The 21594-nt window shown below is 47.1% G+C and overlaps 1 protein-coding gene across 3 annotated transcripts in view; it reads left to right on the top strand.

The window, feature by feature from the left end:
* HIP1 (huntingtin interacting protein 1) overlaps positions 1–21594 on the top strand; it is a 1552273-nt gene that overhangs the window by 897560 nt on the left and 633119 nt on the right. For all 3 annotated transcript variants that reach the window (XM_069614772.1, XM_069614774.1, XM_069614773.1), the window contains one exon: positions 4771–4918. In XM_069614772.1, the coding sequence (XP_069470873.1) occupies positions 4771–4918 (148 nt within the window). The remainder of the gene's footprint in view (positions 1–4770; positions 4919–21594) is intronic.

Below are 21594 nucleotides of genomic sequence, written 5' to 3' on the forward strand. Positions count from 1 at the left end.
TGAGTGGAAGCTCGACACATCTTACCTGTTCAGTGATAAACTTTCTAAACAGAGTCCTAATCTGAAAATACATGAGCTAAATTGTTAATGGAAAGCGTCACTAATGTTCTAAGGAAAAGTTGTAATAAAAGTTTTTGTAAAAACTAGATGTTACAAATAAAAAAATAAAAAAAATGTGATCCTTTTGTTTTCTGGCCATCCAGTTTCCACAACCAGTCTATTAAAGGTGGCAACGTAGGACAGAAGATCCTGATTACCTTGTCGTAAGGATAGCAGTTCGTTATCAAGGGCCTATCCTTGAGAGTGTCGAGCAAACAATCTCTCCATGCTGGCCTGGAAACCCCGAAAATTCTGGAGAATGGGATCATCCTGATTTACCAATGGAATAGACCAATCGGCAGCACTGCCACTGAGGGAAGATAGTATAAAGGCTATCTTGGTCTGGTCGTTAGGGAAGGCCCCGGGTCTGCATAGAAAGTGTAAACGACATTGGTTCATAAAGACGGCATATTTCTTGGGATCCCCCGCAAAACGTTCAGGCGGGGCCAAAGGCATGTGTCCAGGTAGATTGATTTGTACCGGGTTATTCAAACCCATTGATGTGGAAGTATCTCCGGAATTAGGTAAAAGAGTGTGCCCTGCCTGGGCCTGCAATAACCTTTTGGCCAGGTCATCTGTTCTTTCCTTGGATAGGATCAGTTCTCTTTTGAGAGCGTTAGTCTCCTGGCGGGCTGAGTGCACTTCTGCCCGTAATTCCCCCAAAACCTGGGCCAGCTGATCTGTCTCGGAAGTCTCCATAGCGCCTGGGTGGGAAATTGTGGGTAGGCTTTGCGTTCTGTCACGCTCATCTGATTCCCACGGAGGCGCAAGTCTGGCTTCGAGTGCTGATGCTTCTTCTATGGTGAAGCACAGGACTCTGAAGATGGACTCACTGGCTCGCAGGAATATTCCCCTGTGCGTGAAAAGGGAGTATTACCTACTGACGGAATGATGCACAAGCCTCCCGCTCCCTTCCTGGCCCCCACGATACCCTTCCTCGAATCCCCGTGAAGTCTCACCGTAGGGTCTGGAAGGATGAGTTCTCCATCCTGCTTCTGATGCAGGGGCGCGTTGAAACCCAGTTACTTCACTCGATTGAGGTTTGATGGGAGTTCAAATAAGCTTGACTATTCAGGTAAGGCGCTGTAAGAGTTCTGTAGCAAGTTCAAAAGTTCAAGCTTAATAATAATGTTCATTGTCTTATTGCAGCAAGCGCTAACGCTTATGTCTTTTTTCCCCTTAAGGGCCGGGGTTCGGAATGCCGGAGATATGGCGCCGACCCGAAGTGAAACGTGCAGTTCCAGTAAATGACAGGTAAGTTCTGGATGAGCGTTCGGGTAATGTCTTTGCATTCGCTCATTCAATGTCTTTGTCTTTTTTCCCCATAGGGGCCGGGGTCCGGAATGCCAGGAAGCGGCAGGACCCGAAATGAAATGGGAATGACCCAACAGGTAAATCTTAGAAGGAAACTGAGCTTTTCCTATTCCCTTCCTTCTCTCACCTTGTGTTCTTGTCTTTTTCTCTCTAGGCTCTGGGAAGTGGCTGCGGATCCGGATGATTGCTGCTGAAGATGGAGGTGCCCAGGAAAGGTGAGTGAAATGCAGCGCTGCAGCGATCGAAGCGAAATGCTTTTAAAATGTCTTCCCTTTCAGGATCGTCGGTGTGAAGTCTCCGTGATGCAGCTTTAGCAGGTAAGGTCTTCTTTCTCTCCAATTCTCTCTTAGCAGGTGACCCAGGATGCTGACAGGCGTGGCTGAAGTCCAGATGCAGGAGCTGACACGGTGAGCGTCCAGCTGCGAGGAGCAGAACAACGCGAAGCGTGAGTTGCTGATCGGGCGTGGTTTAAATAGCTTTGGAAGAAGTTCCAGGTATGTATCCTTCCACCGATCAGGTATGTATCCTTCCCCGACCACACCCAGGGGAAAGTAGGTCCACAGGTAAAGTAGTTCCATTCAGGCCTCAAGAGGGCCTGGATGTAGCAGCATGGTCTGCATCAGGTAAGTGCACCTTAAAACACTTGAACACATGTCTAGCTTTATGAGCCTGGCGCCTAAGGCGCCAGGACAGGGGTCCAACATGAGCCTGCCGCCTAAGGCGCCAGGACTGTGCCCAAAGGGCCCCAGCTTGGGCCCGATGGCACTTCCCTGGGGGAAATGATGCCTGCCTCTGGGGTTGCTGGGTCGGACCTGGCTCCTTGGAGGTAGGCATCATGACAATCCATTGCTGGTGAAGATCTGGACCATCGACTGATCTTCTTGCTGTGTGAGGCCTTCTTCTCTGAGGCCTTCCCCACGTCGCCATGGTTAAAGCCAGCAAGAAAAGCCTTTTTAGGTCCTGCTCCAAGTGTCGCCTAAAGAATGTTTTTGTGGACAACTGGCATGATAAATCCCTATATTGCCTGCACCCTGACCACGATGTCTACAACTGCTCCATTTGCCAGGTGTTATCATCTAAAATGCGAAGAGATTGCCGTTTAAGGTTAGTCACTTGGCTGGAGGCAGGTGACAGGGCCCCAGAATCGGCTTCGGTCTGGATTCACACCTCTGCTAGGGTCAGCAGACCCGTGGAAAAGACTCCCTGTGCGAAATGATCGAGATCACAAGAGGACACTTCCGTGGTGAAGAAACCTAAAAGGGGACATAAGTTGCATACCTCGACTACCCCCGGTGTACGACAGCAGTGGCTGCCAGAGCATCTACTTTATCCGTTTCCTCGCCGGTCTCGCTGACAACTACTACTCAGACAGCCAAGTCAACAACCACGACTAAATCATTGTCTTCACATTCTTCAGAGAAAGACGTCTGTCAACATCGACGACACCTTCGAGGAGCTGCACTCTGTTGATTTTATGTTCTCAGAACTTGGAGCCAAGGACGAAATTCCTTCTTCCAGAATTTAAACATGATTGTGTGCAGTGCAAGGTTGCATATTTTTATATGCTGACCACTTTGGTCCAATATTTGACTGTACACTGGTGGCTTTCTGAAACATGCAAGTCTGTGGGAAAGATTGATTATTTTTAGCTTGAGGAATGCCAATTGTACAATACTTAAAGGGTTAGTATTAAAGCACTTTATCAAATAGACATGATGGCATTCAAGATGAAGGAACTAGGATTAGTTGGATATCTTTTTGGTTCTCGTTTACGAAAAGTGTAGTTATGTTTTCCCTGTACACATTTATGTGGTGCAGTCAATTCATGGATTATATGTATAGTCTGGTTTTGTAATTGTATAAGATCTTATCAATTGATTTTCATTGTTATGCTTGTTTGGTCACTTATATTAATTGGGATGTGATGTAAGATTTTAATTGATTTTCAGATATATTGTTGGTAATGTGTTTTATGGTTGTCTATATCTGAAACAAACGAGAAACAATTGAAAAATAATCTGTAAGGTGTGTTACTTATTATAATATGAAAGCACTTAAAGAGAGACATGGAGAGGGCCATACTTGGTTTCAATAAAAGGGCTCATTTTTTGCTTGTATGAAATCTGATTTGCCGATAAAGCATGAATTGTTTTTTGATCTTTGGGGACATTGTATTGGCAGTGAATAGTTTCTTACATTTTGTTGTATACAACATTTGTTGATTAAGCAATTTAATGTACATGGAACAAAATGGGCATGAGAAGTGCCATTCAAAAACAACTAAGCACAATCGGGAAACACAGATGTGTCTGCATTGCAAAACATGACATACACTATAGCATTGCATTTTGCTAATGTGATTAATCCATGTGGAATCAAGCCACACAGGAGGGGGTCAATATTGAAAAAGAACACTCAGACAGAAAGTAATAGTATAATACGACTGGTCAGTGGCAAGAAAGATATGTAACTAGGAACTTGATCTCCATTTTTTTTCATAGTACAAAGTCTGCTGAAAGGTATTCTTTATCATCACTCATATGGATATGAAATAGCTTTCGAAATATGAAATAATTTGGCCTCTAAGAAGAGACTAGTTAATAGGTTTGAATCATAGGGCATGGGAAAACAATAAATAATGACATTTGGCTATCTGCCACCGATAGATGCAAAGATGGAAGGATTTGTCTTTGCACACAGTATATGACATTGCTGCTTGCTTATAGGAGGAAGAAATGAAGAAACGAGGTGGGTGCTTTGTTGAATTATTTTTGATGTCTTAGCAAATTGAATCGTGCATACAATACGTTTCTTGGAAAATATAAAGTGTACCTAATTGCATTTTTGAAGATGCTTGGGCACTAATCTGAAGAATGGTATATGAAATGTGTCTGTCTATTTGATTTGAATGTGTGAGCTTTCAAATCCGTGTGAATGCTTTCACAACGGCAAATTGTTAGGAGGTGTAACTTATTTTGTATGGAAAGAAAATCGTAGGTTCAAAATTAAATGCATTACTCTTGTTCCTTAATTAATTGATCTGGACTTCTAGAGAACTCTTGAAATGTGATGTGTCTCTCGCCCTAGTCCGGGTCTCCCTCCCCTCATCCGCCCTGTGTGGTGTGCAAGTTTACATGTCAGAGATTAATGAAAATGTTTACTCATGCACCATCCAATGTGTAGAACCTCTCGGCGTGTGGGATGTCTGATCTGGGGGATGTTGAAGATGGCACAATGCTGTTGGAGGAATGTGTAGATGGTTGCATTATAGTGTGATGAATGTTGGGAGGAGTGATGTTTCATAAACCCATATAAAGAAAATGTGATTACAAAGCTGTGCTGTATTTCATCCGCTAGGAGAAGAGGGAGCATGCTTTGCAGTGCCAGTTGCTGGAAGAGAGGTTTGTCCTGCTGCAAAGTGCTGTACAGGAGGCTGAGCATATAGTGCAGGACACACTGAACAGACTTGACGATCCTGGGCACCTCAGCTGCACCAGCTCAGCAGGTAATTCCAGGATATCTGTGTTGCTTGTGTGTCCTGCTCTTTCGCTTTGCCATCTGGTTGGTTGTCTGCTGTAAAAGACCGGATTGGCAAAGCACTTGGAGATGATTTCAATTAAAAAATAAAGTGTGAAATAAAGTGGTCTCTGCTTGCTTGCATCTCTCTACCACAGTATCTCACCCCCCTAGCAGGTTCACCAACTACCACATCCAGTTCCTATATTGTCCACTTATTTTCAAGGTCATTAGCTGCCTTCGGTAGTCCACATTTTATTTATTTATTTATTTATTTATTTATTGGTCATTTATAAAGTGCCTATACACTTAAATAAGCGTTTCAAAGCGCTCCAACGCAGGGAGGGCGAAACAATTATTGACATTCTTAATAAGCATTGGGGTATTCAGAATGTGCAAGTGTAATGTGTTTAAAGGTACAACATAATACAGGATGAAAATAAAACTGTTATAATATATTACAGGAGAATTGCACGTGCCCGACGGTCATTACAAAATTCAAGAGCTTGACATGGAGAGGGGAGGGGGGGGATAGGGTAAGACGCACAAAAACAGAAATAAATGCCAGTGATTATAAAAAGGGAGAGGAGGGGGGAGGGGGAGTGGGATGGAGTGGACGGGGAGGCACACTCCGCACAACTCCAAACAGAAATTAAAGCAGATGGTACAACGCCTAGATGCGAATTCAGGCAAGGCACATTATCAGCAGTGGCAAGATGTAAAAACGCCTTGATTCGATTTTCAGGGAAGGCACACCAGAATGACATGATTCAACAATGGCAGATGTAAAAAAAAAAAAATCAAGAAGACGTTGAGTTGGCTACTCGCAGGAGGGACTGCAAGAGTGTCTAGAAGCCTTGCCAGGCGAGTAAGGTCATCAGCAGCCACAATCCAGATGATTTTCCAAGAGATGTGATGGTGAAGCATGGTGGAAATCAGAGGGGCCAGGGACGTTTGATGAGAACCAAAATCAAAGCAGCATTGAGGTTATTGAGAGAGGCAGGGGTCCCCCCCAGACTCGCCCATACTCGGACATGCTCAGACAGGGCCTTTTGAAAGCAGGCCTTCGGAGTCAGGGGCCGGCTTCCGCCTACCAGTTCCTGATTGGTCCTGATAACAGACCCTGGTGGAAGGTGCGGTCAGGCAGCCTAGCATTGAGGCAGGCCACACACCAGGGCTGCCATGATGGAAGGTGCTTTCTTTCCCTGCACCTCGTGGCGAAGGCCCCGACAGAGGAGGCATTGTGCAGCAAAAACAAGGAAGAGATGTTGGGCGCACAGCTGCTGGATGACAAAGCCCAACAGGGCTTTTGAGATGAAATAAACAGCGCTCTTCGCTGTACTGCATTCATAATAGTTGTGAGGTCGCCTGGCAGCATAATTCTTCTCCGTCCCTCCGTATGTCTGCAAGATGTGAATGCAGCCCTGGGACATCAGGTGGGAGACGTCTGGTGGTCTATCTGGTCGGTGTAGTCTGTCATTTTTTAGTATGTCATTTTGTTATGTCGATTCATTTTGCCCTTACAGCATTTTCTCTTTAGCTTTCTCCATGTTGTGGACAGAACTGCTTTTCTGCAGAAAACATTGTTCCATATTTCGCTTTCTCCCCCACCATGTTTTAGGCTGGCTGCATTCCTGGTCTCCTTTTAGTGCTCGCACCAGCAACAGAAGAAAGGGGCCTCTGCCCTGATCTGGTCTCCACTCCTCCCCACTTTCATGGCAGGAGACATCTCTACCATTCCACATGCAGTTTAGATTTTGCTATTTCATTTCGCTGCAGCCTCACACTGAGTTACAACTTTTTCTGCAAACAATCCTCCATAATCATCTCCCTGTTTCTTTTCAATGGATGTATGTAGTGTGTAAACATATGCCAATTACCTAACTGTGGAAATGTGGCAGAGCTTCTGCATTCGCCCAAAGAGAACTTCATATAGATGAAGTACACATTTTGCCCTTTCATTGTGTATGCCTTTCGGTGTATGTTTTTTCTTTAAACATGTCTCCCTCTCCAATATGTGGTATGTAGCCTGCTTCAAATAGTTATTTGGTTCTAGTTTTGCATGGCTGGCCTAATAGAGGATGTTCCATCAACTGAGCATTATGTGCCAGAATAGAAGGAGAACCCCTGAGAAAACAACTGCAGTCTGACAGAATTCCGCTAACCACCATCCAGATCGTCATAAGAATTAAGCCTTCACATATTCTTAAGAAAATGTGTTACTGGTTTTGTTATGTGTTGGGCCGAAATTCCTGAGCTGGCACCTATGGCCTGAACACCTTCATCTCTTTTGTTAATCATGAATTGGTTCTCCTACATTTTCCCACACTGAGTAGATACCTCAGTTCTTTGGCATTTTGATCACATTTCTCTTGATTTAGTCGGCTCCATGACTCTGTCTCGAGGTAGATGCATTGTGTGGGTCAGATAGTATTTTTGCCACTGGCTTGTTAGTATACATCGGCAATTTTTTTTGTCCTTAAGGCTAGCCTCGGATACTGTTAACAGAGCTCTACATAGCTACATAGTGAAGGATTACAAGTCTCAAAGCTTTTTGATGATTACATCCAGCATCTTAGAGCCATCTCCTTAGTGGAACTGTTTTACTGTCAAAAGTCTTGAACCAGTGATTTAACTACTGCAGGGGTTCTTATCACTTTGGCCCTTGGAATCCTTTGTATATTTTGAGCTCCAATCCCAACCACTCCAGATGCTTTTCTTTAGTTCAGGATATGTGGTTGTTCCACTTAGATTGGCAGCATAGCATGATAAGGATAGTTGTAATTTGCTAATTTATGTTGATATTATGTATTCAGATGGATTTCCAAAATCAGCTGTTGGGGAGGATTTTTTGAGGCCACCCTATTAGGCTGAACAGGGAAGATCCTGAGAGGTTAGTCAAACCCAATCAAAGCTTAGTCTCGGGAAAGGTGCGAGAGTGGTCTAGGGCTACACTTATCACACACAGAGCAACACCAATAATTCCAGTTAGGCAGGTACTTGTACAAATACACAATAGTTTATTCAGCCTTTAAAATACACACTAAGCAAGTAAGCCTTCTAGTCAAATATTGTCATATACTTCTGAAACAAACATATACGTTTGCACCTTAGGAAAAATAGAGTAGTATTTGAATAATCACAGAACAGTCCTATCCTAGAATGGGCTGCAGCATTTTGCCCAGAATTCGCCAGTTCCAAAGTAGATACTTTTCTGGTAGATGTATCAACAGATATTTGGTGCCAGTGGTTATGGTTAATAAGAATCAAAAGGTTAAAGTTCAGGAAAGTTGAATCACTCAATCCCAGTCCTTAAAATAGTCCTTTGAAGGGATGCTTGACCAGGCCTCTACTGACCAAAGTCAGGAAAGAGTGATTTAGGCAAAGGACTTTAGGCCCATGTAGCCCTATGGAGAACAGGGGTGGGGAAAGAACAGGTATGTAAACGTACCCCACTGACCACTGCTAGTGTTCTGGAATACATTGGAGACTCACTCTTTTGTGAAAGGTCCCGCAGAGGAAGGCACAGTGTTGCTGGTGCAGAGGTCACTTTCTGCTGCAGGATTTAGTTTTGGTCAGTCACCGTGCATAGCAATCGGTTCCAGACAGCTTGCAGACAGAACACCCAGGGGGGAAAAGATCAAGACTTCTGCGTGGCAGACCACCTCAGGAAACCTCCACGGATTGATGGACTGTTGCAACTGGAGTCACCATGGTCAGGCGGTGAGGGGCAATCTTCAAGGGTCGAACACAGATGCTGACCCAGTCCAGCTCCCTTTCATTCAAGAAGACTGAAATTGCAGGCGCAGGAGTCTTGTTCCATGAGCTGAAGATCCTCCAAGAATGGCGATGGCTTGAGCGCAGTAGCAGAGGAGAGAGCTGGTTGGTACACTGGTTGGTCCAAGCACCCTTCCGAAGTCTCAGAACACTCTTCTATTCAAGCAGGGGTCGAGACTGGTTGTTCCCACTGGTTTCCTGGGGTCGCAGTACCGTCAAGGGTCTTCTTGACATCAGGGAGAGGAGCATGACTTCACAGGGACAGCCATGGGGTTGATGCTGGTCAGCTTCAGGAGTGGTCTTCCTGGTGTCAGCGGGCTGAATTTCTTCATAGAGGTTTTGGCTCCAATGATGATCTGTTTTACGGCTGGTTGAGCCCTCCTTTTATCAAGGATTTGGGCTGGGAGCATGCCTAAGCCCACCAATGGTAAGGATCTGCAACATTCAAACAGTCCAGAGTTGTCCAATCCTGGACAACCACTGGTCATCACATCCGTCCACCAAAAGACTTATGGGTGCCGAAGTATGTGGACGGGGACCAGACTGTCCCAGCCCCCTCCTCTGGCTCACGTACAAAGCCCAGTTGCCTGCGAAAGCAGCAGCTTTCACCGGGAAAGGGATTAATATGGGATTTCCTGACATGAGAAGGAAGGAAGAAGGCCAAAGAGCAAGATGGCCAAGAACAACCGGAAATCTCATGGCATGGCCATTTTAAGTAGCCATTCATGTTAAATGTAAAAGTTAAACATGATAAAACGGGGAAAAACCACACAGCTGCCACCTGCTTATGTTAGGCACATCGTCAAAGTAACCAAAATGCCATTGGGTAAAATGTTATAAGGATACAAGGTATCAACTGCACTTCCCTATAAGATAGGGTGCACAATTGTAAACATACAAAATACAAGAATTCCAAAAGAGACACAAAGCCTTTCAGTACTGACAGTCTTAGTAAGTGTCACCATAAGAATGAGAAAAACATACAAGGGAAGTAAAGCAGAAGACCTTACTGACCTTCAAAAGTGAGGGCAGGGTTACAAAATAAGCTGAAAGACTGTAGGTCTCACAGGAATCTATTGAGGGAAAGGTGCAAAAAGAAAATCTTTCCTAACGGACAGTATCTATCTAGAATAGATGTAGAATCTGTGGGAGGAGAATCCATAGAAAGAACTTTACCGAAAAGTACATTTCCTTTACAGATATATTGTGTGGACATTTTCTTATTGTATGTTGTATATTACACTACCTTTTTACTACCCTGGTCACTTCCTAAGACTGTAGCCTTTTATTGTTCTGCAATTTTAAGACCTGAGAGAGCCCAGCAACTAAGAAACAACAATCTGCAACCTAGGTGTGGGGTCAGTCTTGCTTTGCACTACTCTTAGGCCACAGGAAAGTCCACCTGACAGCATCTCCTTGTGGGACCCCAGGTGTTCAGAGCATCCGTTGCCATTTTTAGATTTGGTACAGCAATTGTATTCCAGACTAACCACTAGATTGCTGTCTATTCTCAGCATGTGAATCTAAAATGGAAACCAGTACAGTTACAGGTAAGTAACGTTACTTGAACTGGGTGTGACTGGGGGTGGCATATGGATTTTAACTTGGCATACATCATCCCCTGCTTCCTCTTTTGCATCCTCATAATCCCTTCACCGGCTCTACATCTTCGATCTTATGTCCCTCCCCTCTCTACTTATGCAGATCTCTCTGCCGAATCCATCTCTCGGCTCACACTCACCCCCCTTGTTGTAATCTGCTCCTGTTTTCTCAAGAACACTTCACTCGACCCAGCTATAGCGTCTAACTTCGCTCCTGTGTTTCTTGGGCCTGCTCCTTCCATGATCATCAAGCCCATCTAAAGAGCCAGCTTCAAGCCTTCCTTAAACAATACTAACTCCTTCACCCATTTCAGCCAATGTTTTACCCATGTCGGAGCACTAAGCTGGTTGCAGCAATAAACCCCCCACATGAACACCAATAAAGAGACCTCTGTGGCCCCAGTACTTTCAGACCTCTCTGTGGCCTTTGACATTGCTGGTCGTGAGATTCTAGTTCATCGCCAACACCAGGGAAAATCATCACTTGTAATGGATTCCTTCCTCCCACGGAATTCGCATCTATGATCGATCTCCAGCGTACCTCTTCTTCAGAAACATTTCTGCCATCAGGGGCCATGACTCTGTATCAGCTTCGCTTGCACCGGACATGGCGTCGTGGCCAGCATATATTGAGGCGCTGTGCCTCATTCACTCAGTTCCTTTCTTCTGCAAACTCAGTCTGCTTCTGGAACACTGCTACTTTGAATTTTGCATTATATCAAATCTCATGAAGGGGTCAGGCTTTAAACCCTGTGCAGATGTTACATCTCGTTCGTAAAGCAAGTTTATTGTACAAACGGCCGGGAGGAGCTAGATGACGCCACAGAGTCAAACTAACCTGAGTCTCCTCGAATCACACAAGTTCACACATTGTATACTTCTCCACCCTGAGGTCTGGCATCTATTCACATGCTCATGAATATTCCCGGTCGTCAGACTGGGAATGCTTGGTAAAAAGAAAGCAGTCCTGCTTCATAGCTTAAACTGTCTTTCTCCTACTAACCAATCACTGACGTCTGGGTCATAATGAAACCATCCCATGACCATTGTCTCCCTAAGCCCCACCCCCCGGTGGCCATCTTCAGATTTTCTACTGCACGCTTCAGTGCTGGGAGTCCTCTTTAGTTGCTCCACAAGCTACCTCTCGATTTTGCTGTTTGTGTTCTATTTTTGTTAAAACAATCCATTTTGTGGGAAACCTGAAGGTGTCTCACCCGCTAGTCCCCGGGGATCTGTCATCCAGGTGTCCAGGAACCGCCCATCGCTATTGGAACCAGTTCCAGGGGGTGGGCCAGTGCGGGAGGATCACCTGGATGAGGGGTTTTCTGGAGGGGTGGAAGTGGGATACTGAAGGGTGAGATGCAGTATCCCCTTTCCTGGAACACCTTTTGCCATCCTACCAAGTAAAATACCTAGAAGCTCGCCCCCCTGCCCCCTTTCCCAACCCGAACACTTTCTCACAGACAGTTCACCAGGAACGACAACGGATTAACACCAGAGCCGTATACCTGACATGTCCCAACACAAGGGTCCGGCAGAGTCGGGCAATTACTGATAATTACACACACCTGACCCATTACCCTTCCTCATACAGATAAAAGGCGGAGAACGAAAGCACGCTTTGAGCAAAGCAAAACACACAAGGAAGCAGCAGTTCCGAGATGGCGGTTTAATACGAGGAGAAAGACGATGAGACCAGAAAGGGTTGCCAGGAGGGAATTGGCCTTGACCTTTTCAGAGGAACAAAACTGTTACTTTCACGAGCCCTCGAGGATAAGAAACATAAAACACGGAATTAAAGCTGACGAAAGGTGCATTGTGTGTCAAAGGTACCCGGGGCTTTCCCGAATCAACAGCCGTGGCGGGGAGGAGCGATTGCCAACGTGGTACTGTCGTGGCTCCGACAAAGCCACTCCAATAAAGTCAACACAGTTGGGGGGGACCGATAGCAGACCGGTCTGTGTTAGAACCAAGGTTGCAAGCAACAATATTGTATGAATAAATCTGCAAAGAGCAAGGTTTAAGGCGTATGTGATGAATGGCGCGAATATAATTGAATATCCAAGGCTTGCCTGAACTTTTTAAACTAAAGTGGATACTATATTACAGAGTGATCCCGCGCCACTTGGGTGCTCATTCGAAAGGTCTCCGTTAAGTATCCAGCTGAGCGTGTGAAATTGTGAACTGGGAAATTGAAGTGGTCCTGCAATGGGTCCATCTAAACCCTGTGCACATTCGAAAGTGTTCGATAGCTAATACAAACTGTAATTGTGAAAATAGGATCTGTGCCCGGAAGAGGGGGATCCGGGGTGAACCGTAAGTCACCGAGAAAAGGTATTGCTGTGGCTTATGTGAACCCGACTGAGGGATGCCAACTAATTGAACTGAGACTAGTCTGAGCCTGGCTGAGGGAGACTGGTTGTATAAAAGGGGATCTGAGCTTGCAAGAGGGGATCACCTGGATGAGGGGTCTTCGGGAAGTGGAAGTGGGATACCGAATGGTGAGACGTGGTATCTCCTTCCCCAGGGTGAAGAGTGATTCACCTAACTTGCGTATCTTTGAAAGAACCTTTCGTTTGTTTTTGGTACATCAGGCCATCTCAATCAAGAGACTTTCCAAACACAAGAGACTTGGGCAGAGAAGGCCCTGATGTTGGTAATGGAACTGTGTCCTCATGCCGAAGAAGCCCAAGAGTGTGCTATGCTCGAGTGAACCGCCTTGTCCTGTGCTGAAAACATGGGGAAGGGAGGCCAAAGACCTGAACATCCTGACTTAACATTTTGTGAACCCTTCTTTCTTATTCATGAACATTCCCCCACAAATTAGCGGTAAGGATTGGCAATCGTTTTTTTTTTTTTTTTTTAGTATAGGCCCTTTTATTTTGATGAGACTGCACTGGGACTGCATTATTATTATTATTTGATGGTTGTAGCTCCCATCTTAAATTTAGGTTTAGATAGGCGTTTATCACACTCTTGAACTGTGGTCACTTGTGTCTGTCTTAGTTTGATACCATGTCTTTCTTACAGCTTTGACCGCCCGCTAACCAGATCCTGCGACGGAGGCCTGTTGCCAGTGAAGATTGGACCACTACACTGTCGGATCTTCGTGTCAAGTGGAAAGGGCCTAGTTGAGGCCTACTTCACACCTCACCAAGTCCGAGGAAGGCAAGAGGAGCATTTTCACGCTCTGCGCCATATGTGGATTGAGGAACGTCTGTGTGGAAGACAGGCACACAAAGTGCCTTTACTGTCTACATCCTGAGCACTGATGTGAAATCTGCTGGGGTTTTCCCACCAAGACAAAGCAAGACTGTTACCATAGGTTGGTGGCTTGGCTGAAGAAGGAAAGGGCCACCCCTGGGGGTGCGCAGGCCGCATCCAGGTCAGGGCGAACGTCCCCCTCTGGGAAGAGGTAGAGATCCCTGAGAATGCTTTCTCACAGGAGACCCATAAAAAGGCAAAGCGCCCCGCTGCCGACTCGACAAGGGCCGCCTCAGCAGTGGGTCCCAGTTCGGAGAATGCTTGCTCACCTTCACCGTAAGCCTGCCGGTGAGTGGTATGTCATCTGAAAGGCTGCCTTCCTCTTCGAAACATGGTGTTTTGTCGAAACATAGGCCAAGGAAAGAAACTCGCAAGGAAGACTCATCCAAGCTGTCTGCATCCAGACCCTCGTCAATGGCGGAGCCGTCAGCGAGTCACAGACAAAGGTCCCCCCAGCAAAGTCCTTGTCAACGCCTACTATGACCAGCTCTTCGACGATGACACTGTCGATGACAATTAAATCTTCTTCGACAAGGGTTACCCTACCTCCCCGGCCTGTGGCTACTACCGCCCCGGCCAGGACTATGGTCGCCTCGACCACGACTACTGAGTCGGTGAAGGCTCCAATCTTGTCATCTTCTTTTCCAGAAGCTGGATCCGGAGGGAGATCAAGAGAGCCTTTCATAGAGATCTACAGTTCGGAGGACGAGTTGCAGGGATGCTGGTCCTCGGACCAGGAAGGTGACAACCCTATGGGTAAGGGATCCCACTGAGGGAACTATTTAGTCCATTGAGGCCAGCGGAAGGTGCTGGCATGTTGGCGCCCATACCAGCGGGTCAGAGGGACTTATCTCTGGATATTCTTACTACTCTGCACAACCTGGTGTCCGAAATACGTCTCCCTCCACATACTGCTCTGTTGGAACCAACCCCTGAGCAGAGCCCTCCAGGGCCAAGGGATAGGTCTTGCACATGCCCACCAGCGCCGAGGCAGCGGACACCAGCCTCCACGTCCACAGCACAAGTTGGCGAACCGCCCCTAACAGACACAGTGGCGGAGGATACAGGAACAGACACGGATGAGTTTGACGACTTCATAACAGCTGACAGACTGCCCCTGGTTGCAGATGACACCCCAGGGCGTTGCCTCTGGATGGACTGGGTTCCTTCCACTCCATGTTGTCAAGGGCATCTACCCTGTTTAACTTGGTGCACTGGGAAAATAAAAAGGATGGATTCTTCTGTGAAAGACCGGCATCATCCAGGAAGACTGTGACTTCTATTCCACTATTGGATGACATATGGGAAGAGGGCTTAGCCCTTATGAAGACCCTGAATTCGGCCCGGCCGAGACGGGACATGCTGGAAAAGAAGCATCGGGTCCCGGATTCAGCACCTAAATGCCCAAGTTCCCAACCGTCCCCGGACTCAGTGGACTCAGCCGCTGCAGGTAACCGGTCGGCAAACCCATCCCCAAAATCCTTGGTTCTTCCTGACCAGGTAGGGAAGAAGCTGAACGATATGGGCAAGCGTTTTATCTATACTGCCGCCTCAACAGTAAAAGCTGCCAATGCCCTGGCCATACTGGCTCGCTATGACAAGTAGTTATGGTATAAGCTTGGTCCAATCCTGGATTTCCTCCCAGAGGACAAGAAGATGGGGGCCTTAGCCCTGTTTCAGGAAGGAGAGGTAACCTCTGATCACACCATTACTGTGGCTTTTGACGTGGCGGACTCAGATTTTTGCCAGATGGGCAATGGAGTGGCTCTAAGATGACAGTGGTGGCTTAAGACCACCAATTCCAGGCCGAATGTGCAACCAAAAGTCATTGATATGCTCTTCAATGGAGATAACCTGTACGGCAAGCGGGTGGATAAGATGATGCCAGCAATAAAAATGGATACAGAGACTTCTAGGACGCTGGGGACTTTACAGCAGCGACGATCTTTGTCCTTTCGGTCATCCAGAGGAAAGTTCATATCGTCTAAGGACTACACAACCATCTCCTACCACCAACCCTCCCGCTCCTCTTTATAAGAGTCATACATAGGCTGGTCGCAGGCATATGGAGGTGGGGCTCAATGTCGGCGTTGTCGGCAGACAAAGGGGCAAACGCCCGAACAAGCCTAACCCGGCCCAGGGCCCAGACCTGCACTTTCACACCCCAGTTTGGGGCCACTTAACGCAGTTCGTCAAGGAGTGGGAAAACATCACCACCAACGAATGCGTGCTGATGTAATATGCCAAGGACACATCCTGGAATTCGAACAAAGGTGTCCACACACCCCTCCGATGGCAAGAAAGGAACTACACATGGACCAACTGCTACAAAAGGTACAGGCGATGTTTACAAAAAAAGGGGGCCAAGGAATCCATCCCTCTGCTCCAGATACTTTCTAGTCCGGAAGTCAGGGGGATGGCGCCAAATCCTAGATTTTATTGCACCTCAACAAATTCATGAAGCCTCAAAAGTTCAGGAAGGTCATGTTGCAGCAAGTGCTCGGCCAACTGGAAGAAAGGGATTTACTGGCTATGCTAGACCTGGAGGATGCCTATTTTCACGTCCCTTATACACACGAAGCATCGGACATTCTTACACTTTGTGGTTCTAGGATGTCATTTTCAGTTCAAGGCTCTGACCTTTGGCCTGAAGTCTGTGTCGAGGGTTTTCACAAAATGCCTAGCGCCTGTGACAGCCCACCTACGTTTCAAGCGCTTACACGTTTATCCATACCTGGACAACTGGCTTATCCGGTCCCCCTCTCAAGCCCTGGCTGTGCAACACACCAACAAGGCCATACGCCTCCAGATGGAGCTCAGATTTTCCATCAATTATCCGAAATCCTGCGTAGTGCCATCGCAGAACGTGCTGTTTCTGGGAGGTCATCTCAACACAGTGGCATCTCTAGCATTGCCCTCAGAGGAAAGAGTGGCAGCCATATTGGGGAAGGTATGCCGGCTGACCGCAACAAGAGTCACAGAGGTGCACCTCATCAAATCGCTTCTGGGTATGATGTCCTGCATTCACCTGATTCCGTTCTGCAGGCTGCAGATGAGACCGGTACAGGAGTTCCTGGACACCAGTAGGCTCCAAATCATGTGCAAGTGGGCAGACAAGACCGCCCTCAGTTCAGGCAATCCATTTGTTGGTGGGGAGTACGCAAGCACCTCGCACAAAGAGCCCCGTTTCATGCCCCCAAACCAGACAGTCTCACACCAGAGGACTCCGGCTTGCAGGGGAGAAGGCTCTGCACATCAGTTTCCTGGAGCTGCGGTCATGTTTTGAGCCCTCAAGTCTTTCGTACCTCTCCTGCAAGGACAAGTGGGAAGGATCTTCAGAGACAACACCACCACTATGTTATACATCCGAAACAAGGTGGGACTTGCTCCACCGCACTCTCAATGGAGGCGTAGGCACTGTGGCACTGGGCCATTCTTCAAGGCATGTTGTTTTTTTATCCCATTTCACCTGGCGGGTATCAAGAACACTATCACAGACTCCCTCAGCAGGGAGCTGCAAACCTGCCACGAAAGGGAATTCCAGCAAACACATTGCAAATCCCCTATCTCACATGCGCATATGAAGCTCCTCACTGACCCAACTTTTAGGGGCTACGAGGCACACCACACCCCTACATTGCTTTTATATTGTATCAGCAGATTTGACATTATCTTGCTGCACGATTGCAAATATAAAATGTATCAGCTTAAACACAAAGAAACACTTATCACTTCCTTGTTAGCTATACTAGATACATGCTAACTCGCAACATTGCGTAACATCGCTGCCCCCACCCTCCCAGTCACCAATATGGCGCTTGCAACACAAACCCTTCTTTATCATTGGGACCTTTATCGACCACCACAATCTGGCTTTAAATCCTGTGCAGACTGCTGACAAGCGTTTGTTCTCTCACCCCCACAGAATATTGGGAGGGGGACACAACCCACAGGACTGCGTATTGCATCAGTCTATGCACCCTAAGGCTCTCAGGCAAAAAGGCACAAAGCTCTTCACATTTTTCCACAAGGAGAAAAACTAAAAAGGACTTGATCGATGTCCCCGAACACGGAACTGAAAACAGAAGAGTGATCCCCGGCCCAAAAGGAGAAGCAGCAGCACCGCAAGAGGTCTTGCTCACAAAGAATTTCTGCTCTTGGACAAACATGCAGGCCACGGTTCCCATTGATGAGGACCCAGCATTGTGCCGACCCGCTCATCCTCTGGGGTCGAGTGTCTGGCGTTTGTGCCAACCGTTGCAATGCTGGCACTTCTCTGAATTACGCTCCTCTTCCTATGGGGGGCTTCATATCAAAGATGAGAGAAATCTTCAATGAAAAGGGTGATCCTATCTCTTTTTGGTTGGCTCCTCTATGCCCTAGAGAAGTGAGAATTTCTAAAGGAGTTTTACAGCGAAGGGGATGAGCGGGTTGGAGCTGGCTTTCAACCTGCAGGAGGCCAGTGGTTTGGATACCTCCCTTGAGTTGGACATCTTGCCGAATCCAGGAAAACCTCAAGCTTCATTCCAATGACTGATGGCCAAAGTTCAATTCGACCTTATGAACATTCGGAGGAGTGCCCCCTAAGAGAGGCCTGGCTGCACTTTAACCTGACAATGGAGGCCGTGGTTTTGAAGTGTGCAAGACGCCTGCCTCCATCCCTGCAGTTAACTGAGACCTACCAAAGAAGCAACGTCCGGCGCCTTCTGATCCAGCTGTCCACTCATAACTTTCTTGAGAGCTTGTTGGTTCAGGCTGCAATAGCCAACTCGAAGACATCCTTGTTTCCCTATTTTAATCCTGACGGAGAGCAAGAAATAGGCCTCTGGTCAGCGATCTTGGAAGCTGCTGAGCATCTGTCAGCCTGTTACATAAGGGGGGGGGGCTTGGTGCCATAGTCCCGGATCGTAATGAAGCATCCCTTCAGATGCTACGGTCTGGCCTTGACACTGCTGACTGTGTGACATGGGTGATGGCTACAGTTACTGTGATGAGAACTAGAGGGTTTACCCAGGTTGTGTAGGCAAAGCTCCTGAATATTCCTTTTGACAGGCATATAATTTTTTAGGTCTACGGCAGATGATTCCCTGCAGAGGTTCCAATCCTCTTAAGGCCATGGCTAAGTCCTTGGGTCTGGCGGTAGAGCAACCCTCCGCTCATGCTGGCAGAGGTAGGGGTTTTTGGCCCTTTCCATCTTATGCACACCGTGGAAGAGGTCAGGGGCCCTGAGCGAGCAGAGCTATGCCTTCCCTTGGGGGAAGAGGTCAGCGAGTTCCCAGAGGTGGTGTCTCTGCCTCAATGATGCCCTCTTTTCCCCCAAGGCACAAGCAGATGTGAAGGCAAATTCAATCATCAGAAGGGAGAATGTCCCCATTCAGCACGGGAATCGTGTTGCACCCTGTTGCACAACTGTTGGACAGTTTGGCCTTACAGGTCGTACACCAGGAATATTGTCTCCTGTTAGCTCAGCACCCTCCAGACAACACTCCTTTCAGTTCCCCCCTGCCTCCGGATTCTCTCCTGTTGTGGGAGGTTTGCCAGGTTTGCTAGGTTCTAGCGGAGAACTGGTGCTACTCTGCGGACAAGGCAAGGGCTGTTATTCAGTCTACTTTCTGGTTCTGAAGAAAGACTGAGCTTTGCAACTATCTTTTTTATTTCGTGTTTCTTTTTGGGGGGAGCGTTTTTCAACACAACCCGCATCTACATGCCAACATTAACTCTTCCCCAATATTCCTCCCACCCCACATTAGTGACAATACTTCAATCAGGGCGTCACATTTTGTTTGTTTCTTGGGTATCAGATTTATGGAGTTCACAGCATGCTAATTTTGGAGCAAATTAATATCTTTCTTCGCCATCTTCTGGTCGGCTTGGGATTGTCCACCTTTTTGTATTCTATTGACTCTGTATCACGGTGTGTCTCTTTATTCCCCGGGGGGTTGGGGCGGGACGTCATTCACCCCACGTGACTGTGATAACAGATAATTTATATATAAGCCCCACATGTCTCTTGTGTCAGTTTGATGAATGGATAATCCATTGTACCCCATCTCCATAACGTTAAAGTACAGAATATCAGCCCGCCATTCCCCAATTTTTGCTTTGCACCGTATCTTGGATCTTAGGCTCTTGAATTGAAACCTGCACAAGGACAAATTGAAGATGATGCTCTGGCCCAGATCCTCCAATCCCTCCATCTGCCGAACTAGTTGGTGTCACTTGATGTTCAGTATCCCTACTTCCATGTGCCAATTCATCTTAAGCACGCGAAACACCTGAGATTTCTAATTCAAATTCGTGCCATTCAGTCCATCTTCGCCACCCAGGGTCTTCACCAAGCTACTGGCAATTATTTTGCATCTCACTTTAGTAGAGAAGGCATTCATGTATTTCCATACCTGGATGACTGGCTCATCTGAGCTTGTTTACCAGACCAGGCACCTGCACATCTATACTGGACATGCATCATGTTGCACAGCTTGAGCTTCTTCCTGAACTTCAAGAAGCCCCAGGTTTCGCCATCCGGTCCCTCAGTTTTATCGGAGCAGTCTCTGACACTTGCCTGGACAGGGCGTTCCTGCCCGATGTTCGAGTGGTTGACATATTAATGATGGATCATGTCGTCCATTCCTAGGAGGGAGTGCTGGCCTCTGCCTTCTTGTAGTGCTGCTGGCTCGGTTTGCGAATGAGGTAGTTTCAGTGGCTTCTCTGTTGTCTGTGGGAACATGTCAGACCTTTTGCAATTCTGGGCCAAAGCTTCCCAAGATCTTGCCTGAAGGTCCATTTGAGGCAACCTACCGAAGGAGGCATTGCATTGGCAACCCTGGCCCAAACTAAAGGTGATCACTCTTGTGTCCTTGAAGGGCTGGGGTCCCACCCTTAAAATATGACAGTGAGGCTTGTGTTCACCCTCAGTTTCGGGCACACATCAACTTGCTGGAATTGAGGGGGATTAGACTGACAACACGGTGGCCATGTATTACCTCAACAAATTAAGTGGTGTAGGGCCCATGCCTCTGTGCATAGAAGCAATGCCACTGTTTTTCTTGACTTTGGGGAACAGCGCGACTTACAGTGGCTTCTCTCTCCAGGACGTAGAACGGCTGAGACAAGTGGAGGCTCTTCCAGGAATTTTTGGAGAAGATGTTCTCCACGTGGGGGACACCAAGTGGACCCGAGTCGTTCTGCTCCAGAGACTTTTCTCAGCATACTGCTATGGGGACAAACTGACTGTAAAATGGACGTTCAACCTACTATAGACATTCCTGCCATTTCACTGGTTCTCAGGAGGTTACAGCTGTTTTAGTCCATGATGATTTAGATCGCTCCAGACTGGGCTCAGAGAACATGATACCCAGAGTTGCTGGACATGTCCATCTGCCCTACCTGGCACCCTTCAACGAGGGTGGATCTTCTCTGCCAAATTGAAGGGCGGCTCTTCCATCTGAACCTCAGCAGCCTGAACTTTCAGGTTTGGCTGCTGAGAGGCTGGTATAAAAGGAGTGGCAGTTGTCGGATGATGTCGTGGGCGTGCTTCTCTTTGCTCAGAGACTTGCCACCTTGTCTATTTGTGCCCACTGGGCATAAGTTCTCAGCTTGCAATTGGGAGAGGGATCTGAACTTTATCTTTACTCCCATATTCTGTGTTGGGTTTCTTGCTTCCTTGGCCCGGAGGGGCCTGCAGATTCGCACTGCGAAGGGGTACCAAGCCGTTATCTCTGTTTTCCAAAGGACCCCCAAGCAGGGCTCTTTCTTCCCAATCACCACAGTTATGCAGTTTTTGCAGGGATTGTGCAATTTGTTTTCACTGTACCAGTTTGTTGTTCGGGCGTAGGATTTTAATATAGTGTTGTCATGACTTATTCTGGGCACTTCAATTGAGCCCCTCCATTCATGCTCCTTAAGTTTGCTCACTCTTACGGAGATTTTCCTGGTGGCCATCACTTCCACAAGACTGTGAGTGAGCATTGTCTGTCAAAACTTCTTATTTGGTTTTCTCCTGAGAGAAGGATGACGTTCAGTG

This window comes from Ambystoma mexicanum, chromosome 9, assembly GCF_040938575.1.
Source record: "Ambystoma mexicanum isolate Mex_15411 chromosome 9, UKY_AmexF1_1, whole genome shotgun sequence".
Classification (NCBI taxonomy): Eukaryota; Metazoa; Chordata; class Amphibia; order Caudata; family Ambystomatidae; genus Ambystoma; species Ambystoma mexicanum.